The sequence below is a fragment of the Crassostrea angulata genome, chromosome 4 (genome assembly GCF_025612915.1).
Source record: "Crassostrea angulata isolate pt1a10 chromosome 4, ASM2561291v2, whole genome shotgun sequence".
Taxonomy (NCBI): Eukaryota; Metazoa; Mollusca; class Bivalvia; order Ostreida; family Ostreidae; genus Magallana; species Magallana angulata.
This window is the reverse complement of record NC_069114.1, coordinates 25480095-25498876: the sequence shown is the minus strand read 5'-3', so window position 1 is coordinate 25498876 and position 18782 is coordinate 25480095. Positions and strand designations below refer to the sequence as shown.

Here is an 18782-nt window from a genome sequence, read left to right as displayed (position 1 = left end):
AAAAAGATAAAACACACACTGAAGTTACTACTGTACACAAACAACCAATGACAAAGGCCAATCAGCATCAATAAAATGAAATAAACATAGACATCAACGGTTTTTTGTTACGGAGAGAATAATGTATTTAAGCATTAAGCCATTATTTCTCTGGATATGAAGTAAACATGGACCCTGACCTTGATCTTCTTGATCTGTTTGGTGTAGCGGAGGAACTGGTTAGACTCTGGATCCTCCCCATTCTCCGATTTCTGGTCCTCGGGATGCTCAATGCGACTCAGCTCCTGATTATCAACACACATAAACCAATGAATCATTTTCTTACAGTGTTCAATTCAGTAAAATGAGTGTGTTTAACATTATATACAACTACCAACTGTAACACATGCACCGGTATATAATATTGTACAAAATTTAATGACCATTACAAAATGACTATGAAAATTGCAGCTTGAACCATGAATTAATTTTACACCGGCTTTTTACAGGGAATAAGACAGAAAAATACAAAACAATTTAAGTAACATTATGTGGATGTGCCCAATGATCTGTTAATAATGAACAGTAAACAACCAGTTACAAACCATTTCATGCACCATCCATTGGGTGGGAGGGTCTGGACTGGCGTACACAGCAAAGGCGTGGAGACACTTCCCTACCCCACACAGGGTCTGAAACATTACAAATATCTTTTCTACATTTTTCTCATAACAGGCTCAAAAATGCAATCATTGATAAAGAACCTCTTATGAAACTTTACAAATCATATTCAACATTTTTTGCACAGGCAACTAAAAAAATGCCATTTCAAATATTAAACAAACTGATAATATAACTTAAGCTTTCAAATTGTCTTTTTCGGTAATTGATTATGACTTTGTAGACTGGATCTGACTTACCCTGGCCCTCAGCTTAGGGATGTGTCCAGACAAATTGTGGGCAGAGACATATTTCAGAAGGGCATCCTCACCAATAACCCTACAAAAACAGCTTATTTCAAAACAGGGAGAATAGCTACAGAAGATTCTATCTAAAATATTTCTATATATGTCTCAAATTGAAAAAATATTATTCCAAATTTATGTTTCCAGTGGCAGTAGTAAAAATAAGAGCCTTGCTGCTTTCTTACTGCACTCAGAGGCATGTATAATGGAAAGTAAAGCAAGTTATAATAAGGCAGATACCAGTAGATAAACTTGACTTACTTCGTGACATCCAACCATTCCTTTTCCATGTGAGAATAGAACTTTGGAGTTGTTCTAATGAAATCTTCCACCATCTAAAAATCAATTTGACATCTGTATCACACATGCATTGAACTTTGCATGCAGAACAAACAAAATTACTTGTAGAAAATATGTTGAAGAACAAGAAACGGAAAAAAAATTATTTTCAAACTTAGGTAGCTCTTAATAGGAATAAAACTACATTAACTATAGATAATCTGCACTGCCTTTGTTAGCTTTCAAGAAATATATAGTTTCCAAATCAGTTTGCATTTTGAGATACAAGCGTGAGGCTGTTAAATGTATTTCAACCAAAGGTTACCTTGACAACCGATCCCTTCCTGAGATCCTCCAGCTGCTGGGCTCGAGTTTCCTTGGCGTGAACTTGGAACATCTCGAGCATGACGTCACCACACTTGATGTACATGTCGGCCAACTCTCTCTGGACTGGAAGACTCATATTCCGCACCTACAACAAATCAAAGCATGAAAAGTTAGAAAAGAAATTAACCTCAGGCTGATACTGTAAATTTAAGGTACTTTTATACATTGTTTATAAATTGTTAGGTGAGACAGTTATTCCAAAATAATGCAATAAGAGCAACAGTAATTTATATGGACAAATTTCCAGAGAAAGCAAAAAAGGAGACATAATTTTCTCATAGAAATCATATCATTATTAAATCACATTCCTATTTAAAGCAGAGTGCTGACATTCATGGAATTCGAATAAAAGCCAGTTTAAGGTTATTCTGGATTTAGCTCGGACACTCACCTCCTGGAGAGACGTGAGGGTCAGGGTGTCCCTGAACGTCTCCTCGGCCACATTGACCCCCTCCTTCAGCACCATTAGGGACTGGAGGTAGTAGGTGTGGATGATCTCCTTCTCTATGGAGTGCCGCGCCATGTTACACAGCACCATGGCATGTTCCCTCATCACCGGGAACGCCTCTCTCTTATAGCCCAGCTTGATCAGCTTCTCAGTGGAAGACTCAAATTTCTACAACGCCAAAGTTATATATCTTAGTTTTACATATATCTTGTGAAATAAGTGATTAGGTTAACTAATTAAACTTTCTGTAATAGTCTTTGAAGTCTTTCGTCTCAATAATTATTTTCACATTCTTTAATTTGATGTTACCAGATCACTCGCTATAGATTTGGCTAAATTTTGTATAACAATGAACCTGCTTAGGGAATACAGGCAAATAAACTGTTCATTAATGGTAAAATTAATGTAAAACCAATAAAAGACAAGAAAATTTATTTAAAAAATAACTTTTCATTTTACCTCACAAGCTGCTAACAACTTGGTCATAACTTTGGGATCATTGATGTCTTTGCCTCCACTAAGAATCACTTGGGTCTGTACACTGGCAAGCCTGGAAAAAACCCAGAATATATCTTTTAGTTAGACTGCCTTAGCAAACTTGATTTCACTTACAGTATGAAACAAGAAGACTGGGCCCCTTACTTGGCTTCCAGCATGGCCAGTATGAAGACACTGACACTGGTTCTGTTCGGCCTCTCGTCAGCGATCCTCTGGAACTCATTGATGCTGTGGACAAGTATCCCCCTGGCCTGTTATAAATATACCAATCAATCACTCACAGAGATCAAATCATCAAAACAAATACACATCTACATTATACCGTATATCCATTTTTTTCGCTTGTTACAAATTTGCGAATATGGGGAAAATCTGATACATTTTTAATTTGCGTCAGTTATTTTTTGTGATTAAAAGAGTTTCTTATAGAAAATGATACAGGATATAATTTCTGCGTATTCAATTATTTGTGATTTAAAAGAGATCGCGAAAATAGCGAAAATTAGATCATCGCGAAAATTATCGGATACACAGTATTAGATTTGTGGTAGACAAAAGCTTGAGACTATTTCCTACATAATTTTTTAATTAAATAATAATTAAGGAATGATTTAACTTTTCCAGACATCAATTCAGTGTGTTAATATTTGTAGAGATTTGTAGAGATTTTGATTTTGTGGTTAAAGGGTTCCTAATAATTATCCTAAATTCTCATAATTCCAATTTTAAACGAAGAACACTGTATTTAGTAGAACTGTCCACTTACGATTCTCTGTCCTTTTCTGTTCTCATAGTCTTTCAGTGTGGCTTCCACCATTAACATGCTAGTCTTGTACCAGAACATTTCATCTCCATCATAAGCACTCTGTATCAGAAAGAAGTATGATCATATTTTAAGAAACTGTAGGACATAGGACAATTTTGATAAACAGATGAGATTACTTCATTCTTTTTGTTTGCTAGTCTACAAACCTGAGCCTCTACAGCCAAATTAAAGGCCTGCTTGTACTGGGCTTCCTCCAGAGAGAGCTGACCCAGTAAATACAATATTCTTCCTTGTAAAACACGGTCCTCAAAAGCCTGAAAGTGAAAGTCAATTTGATAATTCACACAATTCACATATTTTTACTACTAAATTATAAATATGAAGAAATATTGATATAGATATCAATTGTCTTGATAATCAGAGTACTTTATCTACATAAGGTCAAGAATTTGAAGAGTCTGAACTTGAATGATAGAGACAATACTGTAAAGGGTACAATACAACGGACTGTGACAAATCTATGTTAGCTCATTGGAAAATAAATTTCTGTCCAATATATGCATGTTAATTCACAGCAATACATTTAGCAAGCCTTACCAGTGCTGCATCATTGGCTTCGTTCAGGAACTCTCTGGCACTCTGGTAGTGGCACTGCAAAAGAAACAAGAAACCATAATAATTATATAATACAATTTTCCATCTTTGTACTTTAACTTAGAAAAACTATTTGCTTAAGCCAATTAAGTTGCAAGTCATGATTGGAAAATTCAATTAAAATTGCAAGTAACTCTGACTCATGTTAAAAAGAGTTTGTTGTACCTGTCTTATGAGCAGCTCAGCTGTATCTGTCCACACATCTCTGTAGGTGATCTTACCCAGAGTTTTACCCAGGTGAGACTCAATTGTCTCCTCCTGCAAAAGATAAACATGCAATATTAAAAACTGCTAAGATAATTGCTTCTTCTTGTTCTAGTAAAATCTCTACTTCCTGTTCTGTCTAGTATAATCTCTCCTTCCTGTTCTGTCTATAATCTCTACTTCCTGTTCTGTCTAGTATAATCCCTACTTCTTGTTCTGTCTATAATCTCTACTTCCTGTTCTGTCTAGTATAATCTCTACTTCTTGTTCTGTCTATAATCTCTACTTCCTGTTCTGTCTATAATTCCTACTTTCTGTTCTGTTTACATATCAATCCATATTTAGTTATCTGTTATATTTTGGGGACACCCATTAGGTCCTGGTGTTTCTCTTTATCACTTTCATGAAAGTGATCCCTTGCTCCATTTATTAATATTATGTTTTGGAAAAAAAATCATTTGGGTTCAAGATAATGCTGGTACATGTATATAATACTTGTTCTTAGTTTAAACCAGTCATCTTAGAGTTTTCAAGAAGTTGATATATTTGTGGAAAACAATAAGGCAAGTTTAAATCAAATTAATGATAACTTTACCTGCACTTCCTGACAAAGAATAAAAGTATCTAAGTCTTTCTAGCAGATGACAAATTAGGTCTAGAATTACCTTGGTATCTGCAACCGATGCCTCTCCCCGATTGGTTGCTCTCTTGGTCAGCTGACCGCCCTTGCTCTCCTCTGCTAGCTTGGCCAGTGACTCCTTCACTCGAGCTTCTTCTCTGGCTACCTGGATCTGTTTCTCCTTCCACAGGGCTATCTCATCTCTTGAACTGAAATGGCATTTAATAATTCCTCTATTAAACACATGCTTATTTGAGTGCATATGTAAATTACTAAAATTTATCAATTCTTAACACACAAAAAGTCATGTATTAAAGTATATTGTAGAACAGCTATATTTAACTTACTCTTTAAAGGACAGTTTTCAATTTTAAACACAACATATTTTCATATCTGTGTCTGTTACACTTACAGTGCCTGGTGTTCTTCATTTAGATACACAGGGCCTCCAGTCTTCTCATGGAAGCTGTATCCGTTCTTCAAGTTCAGCTCCAGACACACTTCAGCAGCTCTGATAACGATAAACATGTTTCTAAGTCTTCGGAATATTATCATAAATATTTCACCTGATCATTTATCATCCGTAAATAAAAACAAACGGTTGTTGCACCTTCAGCAAAATAAAATGACTTGGCTTGCTTACTTGAAGTGAACAAGGACGTTGAGAGGTTCACTCTTGAGAAGGTCCCTGGACAGGAGATCCTCGAATGCCAGAACAGGGAGGGTCAGGTGATTGTAGCCGACGTCCCTCAGGCAGCTCACCAGGCTGTCCAAGTAAAACAGGGTCAGCATCTGTGGGGAAAAGGAAGGTCAAATCAGGGTCAAGTGATAGTCTAATGATGGTCAAGATATCCATTACATGTCATCAAAGATTTATGGCCTCGGCCAGATTCTGCTATTTACTACACAATTCAGTCATGATGCATACTGTAGATTCCTAATTTTAGGCAAGTACTTAATTTCACGTTTCAGCTGTTTTCCATCAAACATAAAATTGCCAATGCCAAATTTTTTATCATAGTTTCATGTAGTTTACGTAAGTCCCAAAAATACGATCAAGATTTTAATATTTGCGAGATGTGCTTCTCGCGATTTTACTTCCTCATGTTTAAATAGGAATGTACAGTAATTTCAGCGAAAAAAAACCCGACATGCATCTGAACACACTAAAGGCAATATACTTCACATTTACATGGCCAATTATTAATTTTCACTGACTCAGGGACCGTATAAATTGTCATGTTTTCTGTGATTGCTTTGATTTTCGTTGCAATAAAACAAAATGTTTACTGGTTTTTGATTTGATTTTCAGTGGGGTTAATCAAACACTTACTGGTTTTTGAATGGTGTGGGAATTAATTCCTGTCACCTTCATCATTTCATGATGGAATGCTTCAATAACCTGCAAAAAAGAAACAAAATAATGAAATGATTTGTTAAAAATAGAAAGTAACAATTTTATCAGTTATTAAATCCAAAATCTTATTGTACATAAAAATGATCTTGCAAAGCTGGGCATGCAAATAAATACAGACACATATCATTTTTCTTTCTTTATCCGACATCAATAATCAAGTAAACCATATGAAAAATTACCTACAATCTTATTTAATACATTTAGATACACTAACCTCATCAGGAATGTCAAACTGAGCCCACTCCTCCAATGTTGTGGGCAGAGTGTCCAGTGGGCCTTTTCTCTTGGGCTTCTCTTTGACTGGGTCTTTCTTGTCGTCCTTACCTCCCTTTCCTTTACCCTTGGCAGAGGCAGCGTTTTTGTCGTCGGCAGCTGGGGGTGGGTTCTTGGCAATTTCTTTCATGACAGGTCCAGAATTTGGCACAGTGATCTAAAAAATTAAGCATCTAAAAAATTTAGCATTTAATGCAACTCCATTCATAAAGTATTTTAGAGCAGCTTTTTTTAATTTACTGCTGAAGTGATTTCTATCATGAAAAAAAAAAAACTGAGAAAAAAAAATTCCACTGACATGTGCAAATCACAATCAAAAATCAAAATTACCAATGAAATATTTTTTTGTAAAAATATTTTTTTTACTCATACACAAGACCTGTTGCATGTTTAGCTTTGCATGTGATACATGTTTCAGAGGAACTCCCATTTACAAAGAAATGTATAAGTAGTACTGACCTGCCACAGTCTCATCAGATAGGTGTGAGCCTGGATAAGATAGTCGTTGTAGTCTGGGGAGGATCTCCCAGCAAGCTCGGCCAGCAGAACGTGGGCTCTGAACAATCCATCGATCTGTCGGACATCATCCAAGTCGTTAATGGTCAGGGCCGGGTTGTTTGGCAGCACACCTATTTGTTCAAAAAATGTTCTTAAAATACATATATTGCTTTTTTTTCTTCTTTCAATTCATCCAGCAATAAACAATTGATCTTGACAATTTAAATACACCATGGGTGCATAAGAACTTCATCATTTTAGACTTAATTACTAATGATTTTGATTTGTGATTTTAAAAAAGAAGCAAAATAAAAGTGTTATTTTCAAAAATACTTGGATCAGAGACCTAAACAAGCTACCCGGCATGGTATATAAACCAAAGTAATTGTAACAAATTAAAATCTTAATATTCAAATAAAGGAATTCAATGAATGCTCGCACTGACCAATCACAGCTTGTTTAGCCACTGGAATGATGCCCTCGGCCACCAGTTCACTGTCAGTCTCGCTCACCACGCTCTTGGTGTCTGAGGCCACATCCGATGTTTTGTCCGCAGGGATGGGTGTTTTACTGAGGGTGGGGGGTGGGGCTGGCTTTGCCTTAGCTGACCCTTTGCCAGGCCTCTTCTTGTCCAATTTTCCCTTGGCAGCCCCTATTGAGGTTTTATGAAATTGACAATGGAAGTCAATTATAATGATTGTGTCTCATTTTTGATAGGTTTGCACAAGAACTATTATTTAATACCTACATAACTTAATAACAAAAAAAAAAAAATAGTCGGTCTATTGAATCAATTAATGATGATCTTTACTTATCAACTAAAGGTAATTCATCAATTAAAAAAAAGTTTTGTTTTTATCATTTTAAGTTGATCATAATGTGGTTTAATTACCAACTGGTGGCCTCAATTTTTGTGGATTTTGTGAAACACAATTTCAAGGATATCTTAATTCAATGCCAACAATCCTATCAATACAATATGTTATAAGATATTCTACTTCTGAATCAATGAACATTTAAGTTCGTAGATCATATAAAAAAAATTTGGTATTCCACTAACATTGTGATGAAACAACAGTGTGTGGGAAAACATGGCTACAGCAAAGTGCCAGGGATACCGGATAAGCGATTATCATATATTAATTCATTATATCCGAATTTGGTTTATCCAGTAAGTTTGGAAGACAATCTCCAGATTTAAATAAGATAATTTATCTGCTGTAAGCATGAATTCGTTATAAATGTGTTCGCTGTAGCCATGTTTTACTGTATTGGCACTAAAAAAAGATAGGAGAAGAAATGTTGCAGGCTTTTCTTATTTCCAAAATACAGAAGCTCAAAGATTCTGTTGAGAGAATTTGAGACTACACGTAAATGTTTGGTACAATAATGAGAAGTACCAACATACATTTTAATATTTGTTTAAAACTAGCTACTCAGCATACTAAATAATTACTAACCAAGAAAAACAATGCATTCTACAATCATATACGCATACCACCCAAGAAATAAATAGCATTTGACTAGCATATATATCAAAACTTAGTCTAATACTCTACAGATATGTAAGATATATGATCTTAAACATGTACAAATCTAAATTACCGTAGTACTGTGTACAGGGAAATATTTGCCCCCCTTTCATTTTTGCCTCTTTCGCCTTTGTTGTCAGCAGGTGAATTTAAGACTGGGTGAGTTCCAATGCCTAAAATTATTCTCTTTAAAAACACTTAAGTCTGGGCGAATTCAAGACTGGGCGAAACAGTTTGCAAGGGAAGAAGGGCGAAATTAAATAACACGGGGCAAAAATAACCCTGCATACAGTACATCAAAGGAATACTACAGACATCTAAAGGTTTTAATAGTAATTTAACACAAAGTGTGCAAAATTAAAGGACGACATGAGAAACTAAAGGGTATAGTGGTCGTGTCAAAACAAAGATGAACAAAACGTCGTTTTACTGAAGAAATATTGCAAGCATTTAGATTCACTGGAATCAGGTTTAAAACTACACATAGTCACATTCATTGTATCAGTAGAGTACTACAAAGGATTCACGAAGCATTTCAGTGAAGATGCTTTGCAAAAAAAAATATGTGTGCACACAAGTTGTTCACGTATTCAATCCGTGCATTTATTATCAAACATTTAAGTGAACACATTGCAAAGTTTGAAGCAAAAGTTGTGAAAACGATCTCTATAAATCAGTATCACTGAAAAGTTTGCTACAACAGCTAGAGAGCCTGTATGCAAGGAGTAAAGTAAAGAGTGTGAACTACTTTGATTGTGTACCTTTCCCACGTTTCCCGGCAGACCCTTTCTTTGCTGTGTATAACAAAACAAAACACATTAGAACACCCTAATATCACTGCTGTGTGTCATATCCAGCCACATCAACAATCATACAATGTAACAAGTGTCCGTGTTTACAATACTCGTGCTTCATGCAAGTTGACAACATCCATAAAGACAGATTGTTTTTTTTTAAAATACAATATCCATCAGCAGCTTGTTTTTATATTAAAGTTTAGATAAGCTGTTCTCTAAAATTAAAACTTAAGATAGAAATATGCCTAAATCCATCCAAATTGCAACTTACAATTATACACATATTCATAAAATCATTTTTAATTTTTATAAAAGGAAAAGGAAAAGGTATAAGCTTTACTAGCACTACATTTAGACTTACATGCAATATATTTACAATTTTTTTTTAAAAATTAGCATATATACCCACTCAAAGAAAAAGAGTAATTAAGATATTTTAATAAACTGCTTTTTAAGAAGCTTACATGTAATTTAAGAATATTTTTTTGAAGAACTCAGCAACAGTATCTAGACACATCATACAATATGGATATTTCATTTACCTATCGATTTTACAAGCATTGGCTGCCAGCAGAAGCAGACATTTCTGGCCCATACCCATGAGATATACGAAGTATAGATAGACACTTATAGGTAAAGCACTTACGAGTAGGTTTTGATTCAACTGAAGACAATGCTGTTGTAAGGAATATTCAGATCAAATTCCAAATTCAATATCAATTAAAGGTTAGCAGTAAAATGTAATTAAAATGTGAACACAATATACTATAAAGCAATTTTTATTTCCATGCATATATGAGAACTTTCGTAAGGTTCTCGAGAGCCAATCAAGTTGAGTATATTTCTTGCCATGATCTAGCCTTTTAGTGTTTCTTGCATTAATTTGTTAAAACCATAAAATATAGACTCCATCAATGAATTAGTAACTTTGACCAATAAATATTTGTAGTTTATCAATGATTACCGGTAATCCTGAAATGATTCTTTTTGCAAAAAAAAACAAACTCATTTACAGTGTATTTAACACCTATTTAACCTATTTAACACCCTTTTATTTAAATTTTTATACATGCAGTATCTCAGTTTTACATCTTTGTGGTATCTGAACCTACCGTTGTAAATTTCAAAGTACTCCTCCTAACTCTATATAACTACATGTATCTGTATCTGATTAAATGATAATCTAAATACATGTATCTGATTAAATGAATGAATTAACAAAGAAAAGTCTATTCTAATTTTCAGACCTGCTTCTGCCTCCTTTTTGAGGTCTGTCTCCGTCTTCATGTTCAGCATAATGTCCACCGCCCATTCTAACTGATCGATGGCGTCCTGCAGGGGGAACTCATTGGAGTACAACCATTGTCCAAACTCCAACAGATAATCCACCTTAAGCCACTCATTACTGGGACTCTGAAGTGGTCAGTTACCAAGCATTCATTAAATAAGATACATGTACAATGATCAATTTTATTTTCATATCATCAAGCATTTATTATAAGAACTAAGTTACTAAAATAACATCACAGTTTTCTACAGCATTATTAACTTATCTATTTTTAAATTGATGACTGAAAAACTAAAGAAAAAGTAATTTTTGAACCATATCTCCATGAACGAATGAAAAAATCGGCAAATCGGCTACTGTACTCACATTAAGTGCCTCGATGGCCGCCTGGTATGAAATAAGTTGCTCCAGAGTTTCCTTGGAGCTCAGTGCTACCCTTCTCCACATGTGAGCCACATAGTCCTCACTTTCATCCTGTATCAGAAAAATGAGCCAATCAAATCACATACTGGGGCAATTCTTAAAGATCAGCTAATCAAAACACACAATTCTCAAAAATCAGCCAATCAAAACACACAAATCTTGTTCTCAGTTATATACATATAAATACACAAGTACTCAAAACTATATAACATACCTTATTCAGAAAATATAAATCCAAGAGAATATAAAAATGTTAGTTATGAAAGATTGCTCAAAGCTATCATCTTAATTTTCACTGTTTTTAATACATGTATTCAATTGGTTTCTCCTTAATCTACACTTGATAACAGTAAACTAATTAATTTTAAGGGTTTCTGATTATACTGTGATCATACAACAAAATGTTATAGCTACAATATTGTCAAATTCAAGTCAAACCTAACACATCATAATGTGACATTTGCCTGTATTTCATACCCCAATTTTAAGCTGTACACAATCTACCAGTATTAAAGTACATGTGATTTTTTTTTTCTGAGGTTAAACTAAGAAAAACAAATTAAATACCAATGAATGTAGAAGTTTTTTTAAATCTCTACTGTACAATTTTATCTACCTTATACTGGAAAACAAATCATTCAAAACCTTTTACTGTGTAACATCTTTTTCTTCAAAATAATTATTCTATTGGTATAAGAAAAGGGTCACAATCGAGAACTTAATCACTGGTTAGAACATGATGAATTTCATATACGTAAGTATTGATTCATTAAATAGGAGACATCTATTTCAAACAAGTTTTATGATGTTTACCCCGACACATTTACATACTGTAAACCAACTATTATTCGCGACAAATTTATTTCGCGAATTATCTGAGATTAACTGGTTTGCGGTGACTAATTTGGGCGACCAATCCTTATCCACACCCATTTTTTATTACAACATTATTATAAATACTGGTCCGCGTCAAGAAATATTCGCGACAATTAGGCTCTCGCAAACTTCGCGAAAATTTCTTGTACGTGAATAAAAGTTGGTTTACAGTATGTGATTATTGCCAATATGTACAGGGAACATGACTATTTGCATTTTTTAATCAAGGCTTTTTTATGCCCAACAATTTCACTTCAAAATAAATCTCCTTATCTTATAGGAAAATTTAATGCTCAATAGGAAAATTGCTTCCACATTTGATAATGTGAGAGTGCAATACAGTTTCTGATAGCACATGGTGAGGTCTGCTTGTCAAACCATTCCATATATCTGTTCATGCATGTGAATGATGTGAAAAAAATCTTATTGAAGGTAGCATGCATTCTGTGAGAGGAGTTTTAACTCTAATTCAAAATGGGATGTAAGAATCTGATTTCAAATTAGCAGTTTCTATTTTTTGCTTTTTGATTTTCTACACTATCTGAAAAAAAAAATCAAGGTGAAGGGAAGGAGTGGTAGATCTGGAATACATGTTTTTGTGTTCAATGTAAGCTTGCTACATATTGTCATAAAATTTTATGATTAAGCTACATTTTCTAGTTTTTACGCTTCTCACTGTTTACCTCTTCCTGGCAATGCAAATAAAACATTAGATTCATAAGACAAATTAAAATAGATTTTCAAAAAAATATTGATTTTCACACTTTTTGAATATAAAATATTAGAATTACTTCATAAATGCTATTAAGTGGTCTGGTAATAACATGAACAGCGGTTGACTTATAATTAAAAATTATTTTAAGTTGCATTGGAAGTGATTTTATTAATAAAGAGTAATTCTGATTTTCTTACACTTTTTAAAGACTTTTAAAATAAAGGAAGCAAATGCACACATCGTTTATCACGATTAACTTAAACAAATATAAACTTAAACAATGTAAACCCAAATTTGAAAAAAATGAAAAATAACTTTACAGTAAAATAAAATAGATATTTATCTTTAAATCATGTAGAGTATTAAAAATAACCTACAGGGGAAAAAAATCATTGCATTATTACACCATATCAAAATAATAAGATTGTCACACATTTGGAAAGAGAAATTTTAGAAAATAAAAAAGATTATTTCAGTTATATTTCACTTACTCCTTCTCCAAAATGCTGATACACATGACATAATTATATCATTTATTATAATAGCATTAAAACAGGGCATACATATATAGACGATTACTCATTGCACATTTCTATAAGTTTAGAATAACAGCAAATGAGTTTTTATCTTTTAAATGGACAACTTAGATGATTATTTGATGATTGATATTCAAGGAACTATGAATTCACAAATTAATTGTTATCAAAATGTTAATAATCTTACAAATAAAATTCAAAGTACCTTAAATTTCTGGATGTCCATATTGACCCTTCGTCCTAGTTTAGCTTTGGTCATGACTCTGTGCTTGAATATAAGTCTGAAAATGGCAGCACAAGAACAATTATAAGAAGGCTCAAATACGTACCAAATGGTTATATCCTGCAATATGAGTGCTATAATTACACACAATGTCTATTGTATTTAATGAAATTATACATACAGCCTGTGCTTGGTGCGAGGCATGTCATTAATGGCTTGATCCATAGCTTGGAGCCCTTCTTCCCATTGTTTCTGAAAAAAAAAACCAATTATAGCAACATGAGTGTTTTTTTTTTCTCTCTCTCTCTCTCTCATTTATGATTTTTTCTCACTCTTAAATACATTCAGCAACATAAGTGATCTCTCTCTCTGAGAATCTTGATACATGTATTAACTCTGACAGGACCTATAGTTGGATACCTTGTCAGCATAGGACTGGAACAGCACTCCATACATGGAGGCCCTGAGAGTCAGGTCATCCTCTGGACTCCCTATAGTGGAACTCTTCGGCTTCTCTGGGACAGTTTCTACTCCTTGGTCATCTTCGCCTCCTTCCTCATCCTCTTCTTCAGTCTTCTCCTAGAAATAAAGAACTTCAATAATATTTTTGCCTATTTTTACATGCATTGTACCCATAAATACAGTGCAATGTGATTTAAGCTTATTAAACAGCAGAAAAATTCCATGTCAAATTTTGATGCTAATAGTGCTAAACAGTAAGTAAATCTTTAATGATCATTTGCTAATCAAACCATGGAAATATCAAAATAACATGCATATTTTCATTTCTTTAATTCTTATTAATTTTATGCTTAAAATTCCCATGGTGCATTAGGACAAAGTTATATGTACCTCTGTCTTCTTGACTTTCTCTGCTGTGGCTGTAATACATTGTAGCATCACTTTGATTGGCTCTCTCAGAAGCTCTCTTTCTATTGGCTGGCTGACAAGTGGGAGAGATGCGTTCCAGTAGTGACGAACAGCTGTCATCACCAAATCGTAATTTTCTGCATTTCTGGCAAATCTGTATAATTGAAGGAATGAAAACAAAATTAAAACAGAAAATATACCACACTTTGCAATCAAAATGTTAAACTATAAACAAGGTTTTCAAATAAAGGAAGATGCTAATATGTACCTAGCACTGTTGAGGAAAGCTTCCAGGGCTTCTCGTCTGATGGCGTTTTTGCCAGACATGTTGTCAATGAGGCTCTGACCTAGAACTCCGCTAGCATAGGACAGCATTTCTTGTTCCACCGAATAGCGATGACTGAAATGAATACCATAAAACTTCAAGATAAGGTGGTACCGGCAAATGCAATAGGTCAACAATTTTTTTCTATAAAGAAGTTAATAGAGGGATTAATAAGAGAGACTAAAACAAAATATCAGAGTGAACGAGTACTAAATGCAAAGTAGTATACAGAAGGTTTTGATCTTTTAAAAATGAAGTTACAAGTGATTTTAAAGATTTATCAAAAACCAAGTCTATGCTGTAAAAAATAAGTAAAAAAAGAATTTTCAACATTAATTTATAATTTGCTGAAACCAGTTTGCTTACGCATCCATTTTCCTGTTCTTTGGCTGTGTGCCAACAGTGGCGAATCTGAGTGCCTTCTTGCTGCAGCGCACCACAAGCTGGTGGTTCTTGCTCTGATAGGACAGGGAGGCCAGGCGGGTCCACAGCTGCAGCTCCACAAACTTGTCTGACCACTTACACTCCTCTATCATGTTGGCAATCTGGTTATAAACGGAGAGACTTTACAATTAATACATAGCATTGGCAGAAGCATGTCACTTTAACCATGTCTCTCTGATATATGAAGCAAAAAATATGCAGACCTGTATGGATTTCGCCAAAATATGCAAGTAAATTTTCACTGATACATTGCTTCCAGTAGCTTAAGAATACATCTCTTGATTACCTCATTGACAGCGGGGGTTTCCTTGAACTCCATGATTCCATTCTTGGAGACGTGCAGGAGTTCCACAGCTACAATAGCTCGAGTCATCTGCCTCTGACCTTCAGAGTAGGGCTACAAGGTCCAACATTGAAATAATTTAAGGATCATTGAGAAATTTTAACATATCAAAGCTAACAAAACTTCCACATTGTAGTGAGCAGTCACAAATCAAGACATTTCTGTCATTAGAGTCCCCTGACCTCATCATCAGCTCCTAGTGTTTTGGGAATCTGTTGTTGTGCCATCTGCTTGGCCAGTACCCAAGTCTGTAGGAGAGGTTGTCTCACTCCAATGGGTACGACATTGGCCTCCTTACTCCCATTGGTCACTTCTATGGCATAGTCACACACCTGTGGGGGTCAATAATGTTGATCAATTTAGGAGGAAAAGAGAAAGTGCACTATAGGTAAAATATGCAAATATTAAGTTTTGCATTTCTCTTTTTAAAAATTTGATTATAATACTTATTAATCAAATCACCATGAAACAATAATTAATAAAGTTTGATTAAACAACTTATTCAAATACAGACACTTGTTATTATTTTTTACAATAAATTCCAAATCTTTATATCTGTATGATTTAACTTTCCTTGGGCAATCCATATGGGCAAATACCTTTCTCTATTAAAAGTACATGTACACGTATTGCAAGTGATGAAAAATTCAAAGTATACATAAATGAGATCTCATACGAACCTCGATAGCTTTCTTCAGATCCGGCATGGCCTCGGGGCTGATGGTAACCTGAGTGCTAGGGGCGGGTGCCTTTCCCTTGGTCGGGGAAGCAGCAGGAGGGGCAGGCTTGCCCCCCTTTTTCCCGCCGGCAGGAGACTGGCTCACTGTGGGGGAGGGGGAGGAGGGGTCCTGCATTTCTTTGTCTGGTTCTGCAGGAATCCAGGGATACATCAAGGCGTAGGCCAATGCTCCACAGATGTTCACCAACATCATAGTTTCTCTGTGGATAGAAGGGAACAATTTTTTTAGAAACATGGGTAATGGGGCTTTGTTTGAATGAGATTCATGAATCACAGCTTAGTTGAAAATCTGTATAGGAATTCCGGATAAAACCATACATGTACAGAATTTCTTCTATTATTATAACATGTACTGGTACTCACGAAATAGAACATGTCATATGGGCTGAGAAAACCATAGCTGCTAATATCTTTAGATTTTTAGACTAGTATATTAGACCAGTTGTTTTTCTTCTGCAGCCTAACATTCTTTGAAGGCAAGCCTATAGTTCTAGTTCAGTATGAGCTATAGCATTTAAATATCTGGTTCTTTGACCTCTGACCTACCCATCATGCCCCACTTTCTTGATGCCCTCCACAACCTTTGTCAAAGTGTCCATGACCTCTCGGTGCCTCCTCTGAGTCAAGACATGGTTGTTGTAGTTCCAGATATAAGCAGCAGCACTACAGACCAACCATGGCTCCTCTAGCTCCACTCCCAGTTCCAGTCCACGCAGGAAACTCCGAGTGGCATCCGCAGATAACGATTTGATCCAGTCACTGAAATTCATAAGTCAATACATGTATATCAATCATTATTTTGAAAAATACAAAAAAATAAAGAATATTAATGTCTGAGTTAGATCAAATTGATTAAATCATACCAGTATTCAATCCAGTCTGGGTCTTCTTCAGGTTTCTTGGCGACATAGCCTTTGGGACGCTTGCTTTTGTCCACTGGTGGAATAGGCATGTCATTCAATTGTACACCCTCAGTCCTCAACAGATGAACTGTGGCCTGTCAGGTAGAAATTTACAGAATGCCAACTTGAGTTTAACAAATTAAACCATAATTTTTTTAACTGATGGAAAAGATGACACTGGCTATATCAGAATTCAAAGGAGAAGCAACTATATGGTTAAGAAACACATGTACACTCAAATTAATCAACTTTTTTTTCAAAGAATATCCCGAATTTCAAGAGTTTTAGAGATGTCTTTTTGTTTATAGATAATTTTAATTCATCTTATAAGCCTAAATACTGAATAAAAATTCAAAGGGATGGTAACTTGTAGGCAAGATACATCCATGAAATTCACAAATCATGCATGCTTGAAAAATCTGCCATAAGATGCCACAGTAGTGATACACAATTTTCACACAGTAATTACCTCCCCCTGAATAAAAGCAACTTCGGCGAGCATTCTTATGAGGTCCTTGTCGTAAAGTGGAACCATTCTGTCGGGGCTCGTGGGGCGACTTCCCGGCTGTGACTGCTGTGTCACCATGCGGCTCTTCCTGTCTGACATATCAACAGTAGAGGGTGCTACTTCACCGCCAGCAGACATGGATGACTGCTCCGCAGGAGGGGCCGGGGTTTTGGTTTTTTCAGCAGGTTTTGGGCTAGAGTGTTTTTGGAAAAATGAATTTGCTTAAATTTATAAAGCAGACCTTTAATCCAAAATAGGAATTTACATAAGATTTAAATCAGAACTTTATAATGATACTGGTAATTGTATATATGGTTGAATTTCTTCTTCACATTAAATAATTAGTACATGTATTATAAAATATATTTGAGGATTTTTTGCATATCTTAAATTACATGATTTTCATTCTCAATCCAAAACAGACTTAAAAATGAATCTCTGATAAAAAAAAATCTAATATGTCTTGTTAATATTTAGTAAATTCAAGAATAATTCATGGGCAAATGGAATTCTTTATTCCATACTTTACTTTATAATTCATTTCAATAATATATTAGCTTATACTGCCAGTAAAAATTACACTGCATTCTCATGAATATACATTAACTTATGTCTGCCATAGAATTTCAAGATAAAACATTTCCGATTTCATAGCCATACATACCTTTCCATTTTTGGTGGTGGAACATTTTTCCATCGCCCATCATCATACAGAAGACAGAATCGTGCAGCAACACGACACACGTCCCATACTTCCTGTTTTCGGGCCGTCTTGGCTAAGTCACCCCAAAGTCGAGCTCTACAAAATCACCCAGTAAAAAGTTAAAAGGATTAAAATAGAAAAAGCAAGGCATTTGGAGGTGTATGGAGCAGTATTGATATTAGATATTCTTATCATCCCCATCAAATCTCTGTCTGCCTGGCTATTGTCCTTCTCTGCCAACTGTCATTTCCCATTCCCCTTTATCATTTGAGTACTGGTAAAGTTTTGTAGAAATTTCATTCATAATTAAACTCAATTAATTAGTTCACACTCTAAATTCTCATGCAATCAGTTCATGGAATTTTAGTCATCAATTTAAAAGAAAAAATAAATAAATTTCAATCTATCATGCATACAAAGTTTCAATCAATTCACAATTTAAAACATCATGCAGGCATCACTTAAAACAATGCACTGTCAGCATTTATCATACACAAGCTGGGTAAAGATTTAGACCTAAAGTGAGTCCTGAAACTGAGATATTACTGGATATTGTAAAGCTTTCCTTATA

General features: G+C 34.8%; 1 protein-coding gene across 9 annotated transcripts in view; it reads right to left on the bottom strand.

Annotated features, from left to right (window-relative positions):
* LOC128179585 (cilia- and flagella-associated protein 46-like) overlaps positions 1-18782 on the bottom strand; it is a 47198-nt gene that overhangs the window by 14201 nt on the left and 14215 nt on the right. For all 9 annotated transcript variants that reach the window (XM_052847035.1, XM_052847034.1, XM_052847038.1 and 6 more), the window contains 36 exons: positions 18173-18307; positions 17470-17701; positions 16962-17095; positions 16645-16857; positions 16040-16298; positions 15542-15691; positions 15303-15413; positions 14939-15117; positions 14516-14647; positions 14230-14401; positions 13798-13956; positions 13559-13629; positions 13360-13435; positions 10971-11078; positions 10564-10729; positions 9963-9992; positions 9281-9313; positions 7433-7639; positions 6949-7118; positions 6431-6646; positions 6133-6201; positions 5443-5591; positions 5212-5310; positions 4846-5008; positions 4142-4234; positions 3920-3973; positions 3529-3636; positions 3323-3421; positions 2701-2807; positions 2518-2608; positions 2002-2226; positions 1549-1695; positions 1206-1279; positions 900-978; positions 585-671; positions 180-284 (listed from right to left, as the gene is read on the bottom strand). In XM_052847035.1, coding sequence (XP_052702995.1) covers positions 180-284; positions 585-671; positions 900-978; positions 1206-1279; positions 1549-1695; positions 2002-2226; positions 2518-2608; positions 2701-2807; positions 3323-3421; positions 3529-3636; positions 3920-3973; positions 4142-4234; positions 4846-5008; positions 5212-5310; positions 5443-5591; positions 6133-6201; positions 6431-6646; positions 6949-7118; positions 7433-7639; positions 9281-9313; positions 9963-9992; positions 10564-10729; positions 10971-11078; positions 13360-13435; positions 13559-13629; positions 13798-13956; positions 14230-14401; positions 14516-14647; positions 14939-15117; positions 15303-15413; positions 15542-15691; positions 16040-16298; positions 16645-16857; positions 16962-17095; positions 17470-17701; positions 18173-18307 — 4702 coding nt within the window. The remainder of the gene's footprint in view (positions 1-179; positions 285-584; positions 672-899; positions 979-1205; positions 1280-1548; positions 1696-2001; positions 2227-2517; positions 2609-2700; positions 2808-3322; positions 3422-3528; positions 3637-3919; positions 3974-4141; positions 4235-4845; positions 5009-5211; positions 5311-5442; positions 5592-6132; positions 6202-6430; positions 6647-6948; positions 7119-7432; positions 7640-9280; positions 9314-9962; positions 9993-10563; positions 10730-10970; positions 11079-13359; positions 13436-13558; positions 13630-13797; positions 13957-14229; positions 14402-14515; positions 14648-14938; positions 15118-15302; positions 15414-15541; positions 15692-16039; positions 16299-16644; positions 16858-16961; positions 17096-17469; positions 17702-18172; positions 18308-18782) is intronic.